General features: G+C 49.1%; 1 protein-coding gene across 3 annotated transcripts in view; it reads left to right on the top strand.

The window, feature by feature from the left end:
• Positions 1-17,724, top strand: part of Grik4 (glutamate ionotropic receptor kainate type subunit 4) — a 424,337-nt gene that overhangs the window by 263,231 nt on the left and 143,382 nt on the right. For all 3 annotated transcript variants that reach the window (XM_087905544.1, XM_087905543.1, XM_048417251.3), the window contains exons 5-6: positions 6,940-7,037; positions 10,893-11,058. In XM_087905544.1, coding sequence (XP_087761670.1) covers positions 6,940-7,037; positions 10,893-11,058 — 264 coding nt within the window. The remainder of the gene's footprint in view (positions 1-6,939; positions 7,038-10,892; positions 11,059-17,724) is intronic.

Raw genomic sequence — 17,724 nt, 5'->3', positions numbered from 1 at the left:
TGTCTCTGTGAGGCCAAGCGTACCATCCGCCGTCCATACTGTCTCTTCTTTGAAACCCAGAAGGCACACCAGGGAACCAGGACCTCGGAAGGCTCCAGAGTACCTGGCATGGGGTTCTTTCTGTCCACTCTTTCTAGGCTTCTTGAAGGCTCTGGTGGTTATGATTTCCAGTGATTCAGGGAGGCTTCTGATAATTGAGGGCCAGCGTGCCCCAAGATCAGTTCAAAGAGCCTGAGGAGATGGTCCAGGAGGTAAAGCTCGCTATCCCTGTAAATCTCAGTGCTTTGGAGGTGAGAGAAGTAGATACCCTAGGCTCACTGGCCAGCTTAGACTACTTACTGAATTCTAGCCCAGTACGAGACATTGTCTCCAAACAAAGCAGAACAGGATGGATGGTGCCTGAGAAACAAGACCCAAGGTTGATGTCTGGCCTCCATAAGCATGTGTGGGCGCATGCATGCACGTGCGCGTGCGCACACACACACACACACACACACACACACACACACACACACACACCAGGGTAGGAAGAAGCTAGAAGAGAAAGGTATGATGCAAATGTGATGAGTCAGTCCTCAAACACACCTTGCTCTGCTGTCAGAGTTCACCACTTCGGGGTGCACAGCATGGACTCGGAAACACACCTAGTGTCAGTGCTCAGAAATGATCTGGTCCGGCCCTCTCGCTTCACAGATGAAGAAACTGAGGCTCCCGGTGTTCTCGGCGAAGAAGTGAAGGAACACACATTCTTTAAAAGTGACTTAAGTCTTGGGTTGTCCTGAAAGGTGTGTCAGAGAGTGAGTGGCTCAGACAGGGGTCATGTCGGGGTCGTATCAGGGTCAAGTGAAAGTCCAGGGAAAGCCTTAGACTGTCCTATAGGTGAACAGAGACTGAGATCCAGGTAGATGGCGCAATAGTCCAAGCACAGGCTTGCGCCTGACCATTGGGGGACAGTGGGGTGAAGCAGCTACTCAACATGTGTCTTTGAAAGAATTTACAGCAGGCATAGCTGATGGTCAGATATGAAGGTCACTAGACACCAGCACTCACACTCAGGGCCACCTGAATGCCCCGGGCTTCTAACCCTGGTTCTGCCACGTTTTGGGCTCATGCCCTATTCCTTCAAGTCTTCACGGGAGAATAATCAAAATTCTATGTAAATGGGTGTGCCTCGCAGTCTCCCTCCCGAAGGTTGGTGGGGAGTGTGTGAGAACGGGGGAGTTTAGCACACTCGGAGCAGCACATGACCTGGTGTGAACTCCCAGCAACTTTTCCCCGTTCTTGTGATCGTAGATTCACGCCTTGCTCTCAGTGGCAGTGTGCTCACCAGCTGGATGCCTAGCTCACGGGAGGCCCCGGGGAACAGTGTTGCTCCTTTCGAAGTGCTTTGTGACTATTAGGGAAGGGAGGGGTTCTGGAAGCAGGCTGTGGAGCACGATAGTGCCTAGAGCTGTACTCCTCATCCCTCAGAGACTTCCTTCCTGGGCTCACCTAGCAAGTCCTATTCATCCAGCCCGCCAAATCACCATGGAGACCTGAATGAGGGTATCCCTGAAAGTTTTGGTGCTGAAGGAGACTGTTTCAGAGTAAACAGAGGCAGCTGCTGTCTGATTGCAGGACAGGTGGGGCCTCTTGATGTGTTCCCAGAGTGGTGTGTGTATAGGAACAAGGAGACACCTCTGCTCTCCGGATTCACCTTGAAGCGAGCTTGTGCCAAGAATTGAGTCATCCCCGGATTTTTCTGCACAGTGGCTCCCCAGCCCTGTGAAACTGGGATGCTAGCACCTGAGTGGCTCATCTAGAGCTACCTGGCCAGGGACAAGGACCTGCGTTCAGTAGCACCTGGATTGACCCCTATGAACTACATGCCTCACAGCCAACCCTTCCCATCCTGCGCTGCTCCTGTCTGCTATGGACCCAGCTTCCCAGATGGGCTTGGGAGCCACAGAGAAGTTCTTCCATGGGCTTGTGACACCGCATCATGGTCTTTTATTCTCTTAGCTGCTCTAACAATTCCATCCTGAGTCCTCTGCTGGCTGCAAAACTGAATGCAATTGTCATAGCAGGATTACTTCTGTTTGTCTGTGTGTCTGTCTCCTTAGTCTTTTATTCCCCCGGAGGCAGAGTTAGGGCCGTCTGTTTCTCTTCATTGATGTTCCTCCTACCTGTTTCTCGGTGACTTCACTCTGGTGACTTTGGCCTGTGGATCAGGACCCAGAAGTTCTAGAGGTGAGGCCTTTTGTGGATGTTTCCCATTAATACTGAGCTGGGCATCCTTCATAAGGAATAAGAGCTCTGTCTGTCTCAGAAACTCCCCAGGCCGTACTGCTTGAGTGGAGGACCATTCCATTTCTCTGAACTCATCTTGGATCATCTCAGTTCAGTTGAGCAAGTGTGTGGTAAGCAATTCCTCTTTTGTCGGGGCTGAACAGATGCCCCTTTCCCATCCTCAAAAGTATAGGAGCCAGTGAGCCAATGGACAAATGGATGTGGGTGTGGGGAACTCAGAAAGTCATGCCCAGGACCCCAAGCTCCTGGGGCCCAATAGGTTTGGAAGTCAGAACTTTTGAGACTGCAAGAAGTACACATGGTACACAGGCCAGACACTAGAGAATGTGTCCAGTCATAACCCACGTGCAGACAAATGTATTTTTACAGTCATATATTGCACAGGTTGAATATCCCTTAAGTGAAATGCTTGGTACCTGATGTGTTTCCTGGCGGGGGTGGAGGTGGGGATTTGAACTGTTTGCGCAGACATTAGTAGTTGAGAATTCTTATTAATCAAAAGGCAGAAACCCCATATCTTAAGTGTTTTGAGCATCATGCCAGTGCTCAAAAAGTTTCTGATTTAGGATTTAGGATTTTTGGATTAGGGCTGCTTAGCTGGTAAATAGCCACACATCTGTCTACTTAGAGGAGATTTTACCTTCTATTTCGACAAAACGCATCCAAATTTGGGATTGTGACCTTCTATAAGAATTTATCTTTAGAAAAACATCCCTCTGCTGAGAACCATCATGAGTATGCTTGGGGCATAAGCTGGCTAGGCATTTAGAGAACAAGGGAATTGCCCTGTTTGTACAGGCAGCTGGGTCAGATGCAGGACCCAATGGTGCTTTCTTGCCTGGGGGCATGATCTGAACTGGGTGCCACAGGATCAATATGAGTTTCCTGGCCAGAAGAACAAGGGAGAGTCTAGACCATGGCAGGCAGAGAATGCTAAGGAACCCTGCCTTGGAGAAGTGTTTTAAATTGGATAAAATAGCTGACCATGGAAACCAATTATATAGAAAAGCAGCTAAAATATTTTAATAGTGACGTATTAATATCTGTGATTTATTAACGTATTCACAACCAAGCCCAGTATTGGGTCTAACCACTAGAACAAGGCTGAAGTAGTCATGAATATAAATGACACGCGTAATGTGATATGAAAACATCGGTGATTTCTCTTGGTGACAAAGGCATATGTACCACAAATATACTGTGCTTTGTTATATGCATTGAAAGCAAAGGAAATGTTACATTTCAACTAGGTTTACAGAGAAAAATGAACAACACACACACACACACACATGCTCCTTCTCACTCCTGACTCCCACAGAACACAGGCAGCTGGTCAGGTTGGAAACACCTGGTTTAGGTAGAACCAACTGCTCAGGAGCCTGGAGAAGGAAGACAGAGACAGGCTCAGTGTGGGAGGAGATGTGGGGGGGAATGGGAGGAGGCAGGGGTGGAGGGCGGGGCTGCGAATGCAGGGTGACAGTCAGATCAGACCTCTTAAGTTTTACTTGTCATCGGGAGATTTTTTTTTTATCACATTCCTTACAACATATTATAAAAAGAATACATGCTCATTACAGAGAGCGAAGAAATCAAAAAGGAAGAAAACCACAGAACATTCCCACGGCCAGGCAGTGTCATCGAACATTCCAGTTAATTGCCATTCTCTGTGGAAGGCTGTGGTTTAGGAGATGGTGCTGGGGCTAGGGGTCGAGCTGTCCAATCTGTATTCTGTTCCTTCATTTTCTGCTCTTGTTTTTGTGTCTGTAAAGAGAAGACGCAGTCGTTGTACCTGTTTCAGCAGGTTGCTTCAGAATTACATAAATCCGTTCCTAAGACGTGCTCTGAACAGGCCATAATTATCTCCCGGTAAATGTTGGCACTAATCATGTCTTCCTTGGATCATTCCTCAGTGCATAACTAGCCCCAGTATTCGCTTAGCTTGGGCTTTGTGTAGATGCACATATAATTTTATATTCTACTTAATTCTCCTAATATTATTGCATAAATAATTTTAATACTATTGTTAGCTGTTCGTATACATTTTAAATGCCTAAATAATTTGGGCATATGACCCACTCCTTATAACTGGACCCTGATGGTTATTTCTAGTTACCCATGAGAAGAGACAAGAAGGCTGTGGTATGGCTAGGATATGATGCCTTGGTGTGTTACTATAAGGGCTGGAGGGTGCCAGGATTACATAAGACAGACCAGAGCAACAGATTAATGTTTTATGATTATAATTGACACTACAGTGTGGAGAAAAGATTGGAAATGGGGTTTCCTGGAGACAGACCCCTTAGGAAGTCAGGTCCAATAGGCAGAGCCTAATCCCAGTGAGTGCGTACAGTTAAGAGGAATGGTATGGAAGAATCAAGAGTAACTGTGACCTTTGACCTTCAGGAGTCAAAGGAAGTGAACCATGGTGGTTAAGAACATGAGCTTTGGTGTCCATGGACCTCTAAGGTCAAGATCAGGTCAGCCATGTGTTACTTACGTGACACTGAATACGTTATGTACACACTACCCTCCATTTCCTCGCCTGTAAAGTGGGAATAAAATGAATCTTCCTCTGGGGAGGAAGGAGATCAGCAGGAGATGCTAGAGGAGGGTGGAGGAGCACAGTGTGAGAAGAGGGATGTGCAGGAACAAAGCACAACGATGTGTGTGTCTGACAACGGCATAACACCGGGTTCATCACTTGGCAGCTAACTTTAAAAATAAATGCATTTTGGGGTCTGGGTGATGACTCAGCAGGTCAGAGCCCTTGCTGCTCTTGCAGAGGATCTGAGTTTGATTCTTGACATGCATGCTAGATGGCTTACAACCATCTGTAATTCCAACTACAGGGAATCTGACAGCCTCTCAGGCGTAGGCAGTTTGGCAACAGAGTCCACGCTCATACTCGCAGACTCTGTCATGTTGAACAGGAGGTTCCAAAGGGTGGACACCATGGCTAAAGTGAGTCAGTGATTAGAACTTGATTTTGTACTCGACTTAAGCAATTGATAGGTTCATCTGGGCAAAGGCAGCAAGGATAAGTTTGTTCAGACAGAGGAAGACATAGGTAAAACCTGGATTAAGCAGATAAGGAAGCAGGAGTCATTAGCCAAGGGGGGGGGGGACTCTCAGAACGAGATGAGACGCAGCAGCAGTGTTAGGAAATATTTAAAAACAGCATGATCAAATGTTGGGAAAGAGAGTTGGGTGAGGACCATTGACAGGTAGGGGTGACCTTGGCCAAAAGTAGATGCGTTCGAACAAGGTGGGTTCAGAGAGAGCCCTCGAAAAGCACGGGGGCACTATAGTTGTGGGGGAGAGAACTAGGGGAGGGTCTGGTTGTAGAGAACCTTATTGTACACTGAATGGGTCCGGGCGCTTGAAGGCCAAAGCTGACTCTGACCTTGACTGGCCATGTAACCTAATGTGTGTCACAACATTAAGAGGGCGGACGCCTTCCAAAGACCATCTTGCTGGGATGACATGGGAAGCATCCAGCACCCAGGGGATCTCCACAGTCAGGCATGGAAAGGCTTGCATTCTGCTTGCTCTGCTCTTCCTAGGTCAGGCCTGGCCGTCAGGCTGTATGCCCTGGGGAATGGGTGCTTTCAGTACTGTTGGGTCTTCTGCAGCTCTGGGGTTCTGGAGGCCACAGATAAAGAGAGGATCTAGCAGATCTAAAGTACATACAGCACACCCACAACTCAGTGATTTGAACCTTGGGGACCTCTTCTGCTACCTGCGCCCGGTGCAGTTGATCCCATGGCTGTTTCGGCTTCTGGCTAGAAGTCTTTCCACAGGAAGGAGTGTCAGGCTTTAGGTGTGGCTTGGTGGCTTCCTTCACAGACCAGCAAGCATTCTTCCCTCATGTGCAGTTTCTGGGACGTGAGTTCATCATGAAAAAAAGGGAAATGTGTGTGACCCTGGGTTTTCAGTTAGGGGAACAGTGTCAAATTATGCAGTGGAGACCTCTGCATGCAGCCTGAGGATGATGTCTGGGCTCCGACGTCATTGGTGTGTGTAGTGGAAGCCTCTGTATGCAGCCTGAGGATGGGGCCCTGGAAAGCGACACCCCCCCACCTCCTTCTCTCTCGTCTCGCTCTCACCTGCCTCCTTTGACTTCACTGTCTGCCTTTACCTCTCTACTGGCATCTCTTGGCCACCTCTGTCCCCTCCCTGTCTGCTTTTCTTCCTCCTCCACTGTCTTTGCATCTGAGGTGTTAAGAGATTGAAGGCCGGACGCCACTCTGGTACCACCTGGATCTTGATTTGCAGCAGCTGCTTCCCCCAGCCCTGAGCAGACCAGACAGGGAGTGTGGGGGGCACCTTGGGTTCTCCATTACCTCTGTCCTTTGGTGATGGCCCAGACAATTTATACCCCCTTTTGGCTGGGGCCGTATGTTGTCATAACCTGGGTCATTTCCTCATTTAATACTATCCATAAACACCAATAAAACTGTCCGAGGCCTCCCAGGCCAGGGAGAGAAGGAGAGACTCGGGTATGGAAGGGGTGGAAAGGGGCCCTGGCGGAGCATGGGCAGATGGTGAGGGGATTGGATAATGACCTAAGGACTTAGTCAGGACAGAGTTTAGCTGCATCATCTGAATTCCATGTTTTCTTTCCCAATCCTGTTCCTACCCTGGCTGCAGTGTGTCAGATCCTCCCCAAGGGAGTGGTGGCTGTCCTGGGACCATCCTCGAGCCCAGCCTCCAGCTCTATCATCAGCAACATCTGTGGAGAGAAGGAGGTGAGTGTGGGGCTGGTCCAGCCTGTTGGCTGGAAGGACCCAAGGAGGCCATGCTATTAACACATCGATGCAAATGTGACATAGAGTGGCCACCGGTGGAACGTTTTCTTTTCCCAAGTGATGGAGAGATGAAAGGATATTTGCCTACAGGTTGTCCCAGCGAAGTTCAGTGTCTTAGGGTCCCATGGCAGGATAGTGCCTTCAGTGGCCTTTCTGTTATGCAGAGAGATGGGCGCCGGAGGTTTGGCATGAGGTGAAGGGGGCAGAGGTCTGAGCTCTACACTCTCGTAGGTACAGGCAGCTTATTGACGGTCTGTTCGCTGGGATTCTGGGGAAGAATGCCTTGGGGGAAGAAGCCACTGCTCCATTTTATCGTGAGAATAAAATGTAAAAGCCTCTGCTTGCTGAGTGCATGAGAAAAGAGATTTTATTTTGTTTTCCCTATTCACTAGTTCCTGCATTTGCTCTTCCAAGTGTGATGTTGGTCCACAGGTGTGACCTCTGGCTGGAGTCTTTGGGCCCAAAGTGTGGAGGCCATTCCCTCCGGCTCCAGTTCATAGGAGAAAAACATGCTGGAAGACAGGTTTCCTAGCAACTTGGACTTTAGAAACTCTGCCTATTGTAGGCATCTTTGTGGGCCTTTCTCTTGAAAAAACATCCCCAGAAGACAGTGAGCAAGAGAACCCCCACCACCACCACTACTCCTGATCCCCAGCCTTTCTGTGGCCCAAAGGCTTTCTGGATCTGTTTGTAGGAATTAGATGAAGTTCGGTCTCACGGAGGAGCATAGGGAGGCAGCACCATCTCCCACCTATGTTAGAGACCTGAGGCTTGACTCTGCAGCCCATTTTATAGTAGAAGCATCTGGCTCTGGGAAAGAGTTGGGTGCCCTTTCAGAGAAAGCCTAGCATCCCCACAGCCTCCCCACAGCAACCATCCTGACAAAGTGGGGAGTCACAGACAGGCTTCTACCTACCCATGCTTCCTAGAACTGACCTCTTGATCCTGCCATCAGGACTTTGTGGGTAGGCCCTGGTTCTCCGGCCCCTCTCAGAATTGTTACATTCAAGTATCTTATGGCCATAGCCTTACCTGTCCGAGGCTGAATTTGCTCCTCCCAGACCCCCAGAACCTCCTTCCCCCCTCTCAGCTATCCTGGAAGATGCATCTTAGGCCAGCTCAGACCACAAAGCCACTTCTGTCCTGCCACAATCCCTGCAGCATTTCACAGGCTCAGCCAGGAGCTGACGTTTAATCTAAATCCTCCTCGCCGTGCTTCAGGTAATAGTCAAGTGTGTTACGTGGCAGGTTATAACTCAAGCCTTGGCTCTGATCTTCACCCAGCGAGGCTGCCAACATTTGACTCCCAGGTTCTTTCTCGGACAGACTCCTTTTCCTTTCTTTTCTCTTCCTCATTCCCCACCACACTCTATCCACCGCCCTTGGCTATCTTTCCCCAGTCCCCACTTCAGAATGGCCCTGCCTTGGAGCTGGAGCTGTATCACATTGGTTTGCAAGTCCCTCCACACTGTGTGGCCTTTCAGGACAGAGATCATGGGAGCCACTGGTTTGCAGCAACCACCCCTCCATCCAACCAGAGAGCAGCCAGGCAGTTACCCCTCCTTCGTCTGGCCATATTCCTTCCAGAGCGACCTTGCCTGCCACTCAGATTATGCATTTTGGTTAATATTTTATGAAGCCCGGCTCCCTGGGAAAAGCCCTGGAGTCCTTGCTGTGGGTTCCAGCCCTCTAAATACAACTAATATTTCTGAGACCCCCATGGCTGGCTGCTTTCTGCCTCCTGCTCTCCCCTCAGCCCCACTGTGCTGACTTCTTGGGATAAATTTGCAATCACGAATCAATCATGGGTTGATTTTTCTCCAGGAGAGAGAAGAAACCAGCAGGGTGAGGCCTAGCTGCCCCTGCCCAGGCCACAGAGCCTGCCTTTCTAGCAGCCTCCCAGTTGGCTCCTGCTAGTGATTCACTACTTGCACCATTTTTGGGAAGACTCTTCCACCCTCTCCTTTGTGCGGCTAAAGGGGCTTCTGGAAACTTCTGCAATTGGAGTAGAGAGAAGCAGGGGGCCCGGGCATGGTCCAGGCACTGATTGGGGATGGGGGTTTGTGGTTGTTTTGTTCTTTGGACATAGAAGCCCATTCTCTCTTCCTGAATTCTCATAAGCAACTGAGGTCAGCTCTGTTTGGATGAAACTTAGCCAGGTTTAATGGTTTGCCCCCAAACCACACTGTAGAGCCCAAACACAAGCCAGTCTGTAGAATTCAAAAACCATGTGCCTTTCTCCTTCTTGAAGGATGCTGCCCCCTACTCCCAATTCAGAGCTGGAAGTTGTGACTTTATTGCAGCCTACAATCTCCAAGGGCTCCTCACCATGGGGAAACTAATGGGCGGAGCTTTTTTGGCTAGCTGCTGGTAGAACCCAGCAGGCTGACTGTCACCCAGGGAGGAGTCAAGTCACAGACCCCAGTGTCTGTATCTGAATCAGCCAGGCCACCTGAAGGGCTTTGCCCTTCATCCAGCTCATCTGTCACCTCTCTTGCCTTCAAGGTGTACATGGTACTCGTTTTAGATCGATTGTGCGGGGTACGAAATGCAAGCAGGAGGAAAGATCCTCGTGAAACGCACCGGGTCAGCTTTGATCTCCAGAGCCACCCTTCAAAGGCACTACCAGGCATTTGTCAATTCTGCATCAGGCAATCCCTGGTGGAAAAACAAAAAAACAAAACCAAAACTATGGTTGTGCCCTGTCCATGGTTCAGGGGCTAAGCTGAATTCAGTAATTTTCTCTTCGGGTTTTCCTAGCTCTTTGCTCTCCTCCCGTCTCAATTTCCCAAGAGCTCTGGTTTCCGGCAGGTTTCTCCCTAAATCATAAAAGGATAAGAAGGCGGAATCCCACAGAGACTATTCCAGCATTCTCCCAGACCCGTGGAGCACAGCCTCTGAGCAAAAGCCAGGCAGAGGAAACGTCTGTAATCGTGTCTGACTAATCCATTCTAGGAGCCAAGCCCCTCATCATCAGGAAAGTCTTCCTCCTGTCTACTTTCAATCTCACTTGCTTTTGCATCGGTACAAACTCACGCTTGGCTTCAGCTCTTGCAGCTCTGAGTACCAGGGATAAGAGTGTCTGAATAAAATCAAGGTGGATGGCAGCTTATTACGATTTAACTTTCCTATTACCTACCAAATAGCCTAAGCTGTCAATAAAGCCGCCACTGATGCCTCTTAATATCTCTTTCCCAGCAAAGAGAGGGAAGGCAGCACCTTCCAGAAACATCGCTGGTGCGTGCGGTAGGAAGCCAGCATTGCTCTGATGAATCCAGGACAGGCATTTGTCCGTCTGGCTCCATCCAGAGGCTCTGAATGCTCCTCAGGTTCTTTCCTATCGGCCTTCTACCCCTGGAATTTACCCAGAAAGCTTATTAGGAACCAGTGTACACCAGCTATGTAGGGTTGGACTGAAGGCCTCTTCTCTAACCTATAGGGAATGGTTTGCCTCTTCTTCCTATCTCTGCTCCAATTTATTAACCACAGATAATAAACTTTAAGGACCGTGCCTTCAGACAGCAATTGGACTCAGAAACTACAGAGGTCTCTAGCCAAAGGGTGGCCAGTAATGGGTCTTTCCAAAGGTGTTACCACACCACACTCCCATGGATTTGGAACCGGGTGGGGTCCTGCATACTTCTTTTCCTATGGTATGTGTCAAAGTTGTTAAGTGAAAGAAGGCATGGTGAACCACAGCCTGGGTCACCACCCATCCTGCTTGTCCTCTCCCACCTCCTCTGGATCCTCCTTGCTGTCATTTTTTTCTTTCTCTTTTTTCGTTCCTCCTGCCAGGTCCCCCATTTCAAAGTGGCCCCAGAGGAGTTTGTCAGGTTCCAGCTGCAGAGATTCACCACCCTGAACCTTCACCCCAGCAACACGGACATCAGCGTGGCTGTGGCTGGGATCCTGAACTTCTTCAACTGCACCACCGCCTGCCTCATCTGTGCCAAAGCAGAATGTACGTATTCCCAGGCTAGCAGCATGCCCAGACACACTGGTTTCATTCTTTTCTACTAGGCCGTGGGCTCCTGGGCTTTCAACAAGCAAGGAAGTGTTGGGGGAGTCCCTAGGATTCTGATCTGACAAAAAACAGGTACAATTCTCCTCTCTCTCTCTCTCTCTCTCTCTCTCTCTCTCTCTCTCTCTATATATATATATATATATATATATATATATATCTTCTATATATATATACATATATATATATATATATGTGTATGTATGTAAGAGAAACAGTGCCCATAAGCACCCTTCCCTGTACTACCTGGGCATGGAATTAGGTTGCAGGGAGATTGGCTAACTGCCAAGTCTTTTTGTACCTGCAAACTCAATTCCCACATTTTTAGCCTCATTGTTAAGAAGATACAAAGAGGCCTGGGGAGGGGTGGGGGAATACAAAATTGAATGTGTTTGTACTTGATGAGCTGAAGAGTATCTTCCTCCGGAGAGCAGGTTTTGCTGATGGAACAAGGTCCAAGGTCAATTCCTGATAAAGCATTTTCTTTTTTCTTTCTGCAAACACAGGTTTGGAGATACATATTTTCGTGTCTCTCCACATTGTGAGACATAAATTCAGTGTTTATGAGAGCTAGCTAATTCGAGCCAGCAACATATGCGCCCACGTATTCCAGGTGGCATCTGTGTCCCCGCTCATTGTCAGTCAGATGCCGGCCACTGCTGTGTCCTGGTGGCCAGTGCTTGACGCTAGCATGTCACCAGCACGGGGGAGCTGTACAGCTTGTTCTGAGCCTGCAGGTCACCATAGCTGTACTCATGGATGTGTGTTCTCTTCTGCCAGAAGCTCCGTCTTCGGCTTCTCAGAACTGCTCTGAGCAAGGCTCCCTCCGTCCTAGAATCCAAGTAATATCTAAAAGCAAAACCGCATGACAGGTCAGAGCCACCCCCGGCAGCAGACCTCCACACTTGACTGTCTCCAAGTGTGTTCTTCTGTATTATTCTCCAGCTTTCCTGCAGGTTTACTTGGAGCTACCCAGGAAGCATAGTCACTGAGCTTTGGACTTCTATGCTTTACCTAATTATATTTTTAATCTAACCCTAATTATTACAACCAGCCAGGGGTATGGAAGGCATGGCAACCCCCATTCCCAAGAGAGATAAAGACCGAGGGAGGAGAATGGAAAGCACAGGGACTGGTTCTGTGTCTGGAGAGGGGCTGGCTCCGTTAACAATGAATGTTGGTAGACGATGGAAAGAGACCTGTGGCTGACAGGTAAGGGAGTGCAGACTTGGGTCCTATGTTTATTGAGGGACCTTGAAGGTCAGACTCCTTCGGTACAGAAGAGGAAACAGCTCCAGAGGATATCTCCCCTTGCCTAGAGTCCCACAGCTATTAAGTGGTAGAGTTGAGACTTATATCCAGGTTCCCTGGAAAGTAGCTCCAGAAGGCACTGTCAGCAATACCCCTGTATTTGTCAAACTGGGTTCATCTGGATCTAAGCTGACCCATGCAATAGTCCCAGGTTGCTTATGAGTATTTAAATTTAAAATCTGAATTAAACAAAACTAAAATCTCAGTGCTGGGTGTGATGGTGCACATGTGTAACATGAGCGCCTGAGAAGCTGAGGCAGGAGGATTGTTGATTGAAGCCTTCGTAGGCTACAGAGAGAGACTGTTTTTTTTTTAAAAAAAAAACAATAAAATAAGGTTACATTAAAAATAAGCATTTACTCCCTCAGCCTCACTAGGCTCATTTCAGGTGTTCAATAGCCCTGTGTAGCCAGTTGTCATCGACTAACGAGTGCCGGGACCAAACATCGTAGCACCCCAGAAAGCTCTCTTGAGCAGCGTGGCTTTGATGCGAGTGTTGATGGACAAAGAGTTCTGTGGCAAAAAGCAAATAGGTGAACAGAGGCTAAACCTTCATCTTCTTTCCCCTTGTGGCAACTCAGAGTGTACCTTATAGCACAGACCTTCCGCCATGTCTGTGGTTCTCCATATGAGCCTCACAGAGAGGCCAGTTCATCAGTCCACAGGATGCTGCTGTTTGATGGAGTGTGCTGTATTTCTGCCCTCTGTATGTGGTACCCAGCATCAGTGAGTGATGTAACAGAATCAAGTTCCTCCCCGTCCCTGCCTCATTCTGGGAATTGATTGCCACCAGGCCACTCTAACAAGACTTACATGGCAGGGATTTTTAAATGAAGCAGCAGAAAGCTGCCCAGAATATCTGGAGGCAAAAGTTTCCTTGAAGTCTACCTCAGTGTTAGCTAACAATGTCTCACCCGCCCTTCAGGAAGTTCTTTCTTGTGTCTAAGCCATAATCCTTCTTGCTTATAAACTGAGCCCCATTTCTCTACTCCAGCTATTATAGGGTCTGGGGAAATCTGTGGCTCAGGTCTACTCAGCACTGGGTACTTGGCTGGGTACTGCTGCTTCCCAGCTCAGTACTCTTTCCATTAGAATCACAGCATTCCCTCCTCTCCTCAGTCACGCAGGAGTAGAGAAAACAGTGCTGGGGTTTTTAAGGTTCTTCAGGTCATGCTGCTAGGACTCTTCTTCAAGTCCTCTGACTCAGGCTGGGGCTTTCCTCTCTGTTCTGCACCCTCCCCAGATCTGTACTACAACCTCAGCTTTCGTGTGGGCTCTGCCTGTAGGAATAGAGACCTCTGGAGCGGAGGTCCCTACGTCCTTGAGCAGAGGGGCAGGGCAGTGACTCAATGCCATCCAGGCCCTAGAAGACACGAGAATGTCTGGCCACAGGCGCAGAGGCTCTTCAGCTACAGCGTGATGTTCTGCTCAGAGAAGTCACTAGATTGCTGCGACTTTTGTCCCCACCCTCCAGGCCAGGGGAGGAAGGTGGGGCAGTCAGGAGAAGTTCAAGGGCAGAGAAGATTAAAAATCTAATCAAAGGCTGAGGAAATGAGGGGCTGCAGGGAGATGTGGCTCAGAGCTCTGGATGAGACTGTCTTCCATCTTCCTTATTAACGCAGGGCCAAGAGACACTGAGGGTAGAATTAGGAACGGGAAGCTAATTCTATTTTCCAGCCTTCAGAATCACATAGCAGGGATCATTCCACGGGGAATCTACCACTTACGCTCCTGCTTCCCAGAAGGAGATTTTTTTAATAAGCCGGTTTGGGACTAAGCAGAGATACATAGTAGATCACAATATTTTTCTTTAATGAAAAAAAAAGTTGGAGCATCTGTAAGTCTTTTTCTGAAAAGGCCAAGAGTAGAGATGGGGTGAGTGGCCCTGCTCTGGCCCTTCTAGTCCTCCCACAGAACCCAAAGGAGTTGGATCCTTGAGGGCTCCCAAGGAGAGCTGTGGGTCCCCACGACAGCTGTGGGAACACACTTGGGGTGATCAGAGGAGGAAATGGTGTCTAAGACAGAGGCAGGACCCCTGTCTTAAGATGAAAGAGAACCATCCTGGGGATGAAGAAATGGCTGCTAAGAAGGTGTTTGCCATGCAAGCTGGAGGACTCAAGTCTGAATCCCCGCAGAGCCCTCCTAAAAAACCCGGCCTTCCGTGAACATCTGCAATTTCAATTCTAGAGGAGCAGAAATAGGGTACCCCCACCCCCGGACAACCAGGGTAGCCAAACTGTTGAGCTCTAGAGAGGCCCTGTATCAAAAAGTAAGGAGAGTGATTGAGGAGGGCATCCAAAATCAATCTACACACACACACACACACACACACACACACACACACACACACAGAGAGAGAGAGAGAGAGAGAGAGAGAGAGAGAGAGAGAGAGAGAGAGAGAGAACCATCGCACCATCTTTGGCTGTGGTAATCCAGAGGAGCCATTCATTGGCTGCTCAGCAGATCACCCCACCTTTCTGAGCCCTTCTTTCCTGTTGTTAGAGACACGAAAGCCCACTGAGGTAACTGGGCAGGAAAGCGCCTGTGCCCGGAGCACGGTGCCCACAGCACGGTGCCCACTTGGTTACTGTTGTCTCACCCTGCAACACTGGATGAAGCAGTGGGAACCGAGCAGGGACATTATGATTAATACCCAGGACCCTTTCGAAGACTAGCTGGGGCAGTCATGGGCCTTCTCTATGCCACTGCCTCGATCCTCTGTGAGAAGCCTCTTGCTTAAAACAAACTTACCCATGCGCCTGCAGGCTGATCTTGGGACCTCAGTGACACTCAGTGTGTGCTGAGAGTTTTTATATTATTCCATTTCAACTTTAAGTTCTTGGGTCCTGGCTTTGATCCCTGACATTACCCAAAAAGTTTAAATCCTCGCATTTAAACCAGAAAGCCGACTATAGCAGGGTCTATTATTGGTCTCATTATATGCATGAAGAAAGCAGAGGTGGCATCCAGTTTCAAGGTCGCATAGTTCCCACCTCCCTTGGCTTTGTTCACTCTTCTGATCCATGTGGGAGTGAGGACCCCATTTGTCTACATGTGGGGAGCACAGAGGCCTCCCATGAGAGTGGTGCAGTTGGAGGCCAGCCCTGGAGTTGAACAGTTGTGCTGGCTCCCCACCCTCTCAAACCTCTGGCTTTGTGGCCTTCTCCACCTTCCCTGCTCCTGGGAACAGCCTCAGGTGGGAGACAGGATCCGACAGGCAGGTGAAAGGCACTGTTCCCCCGCTTGAATCTGAAGCGTGTCCCCAACCATTATGTGACCAGTCACTCTGGACTCCCACCTTCTCAGCTAGGTAGGGCAGTGCTCAGGAAGTTGAAGGAGGAAGATATTGAGGTTGAAGCCTTCCTGGACTACAAAAATAGAAGACCTAGCATCTTACCTAACTGACCCCCTCCCTCTACAGAGAAAGAAAAGAGTTGGTGCCACAAAGGAAATTTGACAGCCATTCAACCATGAGTTTGACACTTGGCAAGGGAGGAAAACCGAGCATGTGGCAGATCAAGGGCACCAGGCACACATCACACTCGTTTAACTTACTCCATGCTCCCCAAGGTTCTTTGCTCGGCCAGTCCATCAGCATTAGCTGCCTCCCCCAGGACTTCACAGTGCTCCCCCCAACTGGGTACAGAACTTTTCCCACAGCCAAGTGCGGTAAGGAGGGAGACAGCTAGTGGAAAGAGACGGGAAGCGAGGCTGAGGGAACAGCTGAACTAGATATTGCTTTGTATTGTCTTCTTTGAGATGGGTTGCGTGTGTCGCAGGGTGGCCTCCAACTCACCATGTAGCCAACGATCACCTTGAACTCCTGATCCTCCTGTTGCTAACAACTAATTGCTTTGTGTGCGATCCCTTGCTCCATTTATATGGTGCTGGAGGGTGAAGCCAGGGCTTCCTGAATGCTGGGCAAGTGTTCTACTAACTGAGCTACTCCCCAGCATGCTGACATAGATATTTTCTTTATTGTATGTGTGTGTGTAGGTGGGGGGCGGGGGGTGGTAAGTATATGTGGGTGTGCTCTGGCGTGTGGAAGCCAGATGTTGATGTTAAGATGTCCTCCTCAGTCACTCTGCTTTATCTTTTCTTTGAATCTATTTATCCATTTATTTCTCTGTGTGTGTATATGTGTCTCTGTGTGAGACAGAGAGGGAGGGAGGGAGAGAGAGAGAGAGAGAGAGAGAGAGAGAGAGAGAGAGAGAGAGAGAATGTCAGAGAAGAACTTGTAGGAGCTGTTGTGGGTCCTAGGGATCAAGCTCAGTGCATAACTGGGCAACCAGCATCCTCACCTGATGAGTCATCTTGCCAGTCATCCATTTGATTTGATTATCTATCTATCTGTCTGTCTGTCTATCTGTCTGTCTGTCTGTCTGTCTGAGACTGAAACTGGCTGGCCATCAAGATGCCAGAATCCACCTTTCTGAGTACACTTCTATCTATCTATCTATCTATCTATCTATCTATCTATCTATCTATCTATCTATCTATCATCTGTCTGTCTGTCTGTCTGTCTGTCTGTCTGTCTGTCTAATTCAGACTGAAACTGGCTGGCCATCAAGACTCCAGAATCCCCCTGTCTCTCTGAGTACACCCTTCACCCAGCACTGAGTCACAAGCACTTGCCCCCACTCCTGGCTTTCCAGAGTACTGAAGATCAGAACTGGGTCTCTATGCCACAGCACTTTAACCCTGAGCCATCTCCCTAGCCGGTTTTGGATTTTGATATTGGATTCTCTTTGTCCCCTGCAGAGACATCACTCAAGCATCTCTCTCTATCCTTGTCCTGTGGCTGTAACCAATGCTGGCTGCACTTTCACAGCCTTGATATCCTCCCCCTGGCCCTGGGGCCTCTGCCTTCCGGTTCTGGAAACCAGCCTATGCCCTTCCTCCCAGAGCAGTTGCCTACTGGGCTCCACATTGATCCACTTTGATCCTGACCAAGACTAATGGGTTCCCCAGGCTCCTCAGCTCCGCTTTGGCAGACACGCCTGCCGCTGGGGTGGAGGTGGTGGAGGCCTGGAGACAGAGCAGAATTTAACCTCTGTGAAGGCAGCTGCGCTTGGTAAAGCCTTAGTTCTAGTACCTAGATGTGGAGAGAATGGCAGTGTGCACACAGCCAGCGGCACTGAGTGGAGCACCCTTTCTCTTCTGCAAGTACTGCCCAGAACCAAAAGTACCCACATAGGTTAAAGTGTTGCCACATAGCATGAAGACCCGTGTTTGGATTCCCAGTACCCACAAAAAAAACTTGGGAGTAGTGGTATGTGCTTTGCAATCTCAGTA

The sequence above is a fragment of the Myodes glareolus genome, chromosome 4 (genome assembly GCF_982192425.1).
Source record: "Myodes glareolus chromosome 4, mMyoGla1.1, whole genome shotgun sequence".
In the NCBI taxonomy this organism is placed as follows: Eukaryota; Metazoa; Chordata; class Mammalia; order Rodentia; family Cricetidae; genus Myodes; species Myodes glareolus.
Note: the sequence above shows the minus strand (reverse complement) of the source record. Positions and strands in the feature narration are given on the sequence as shown.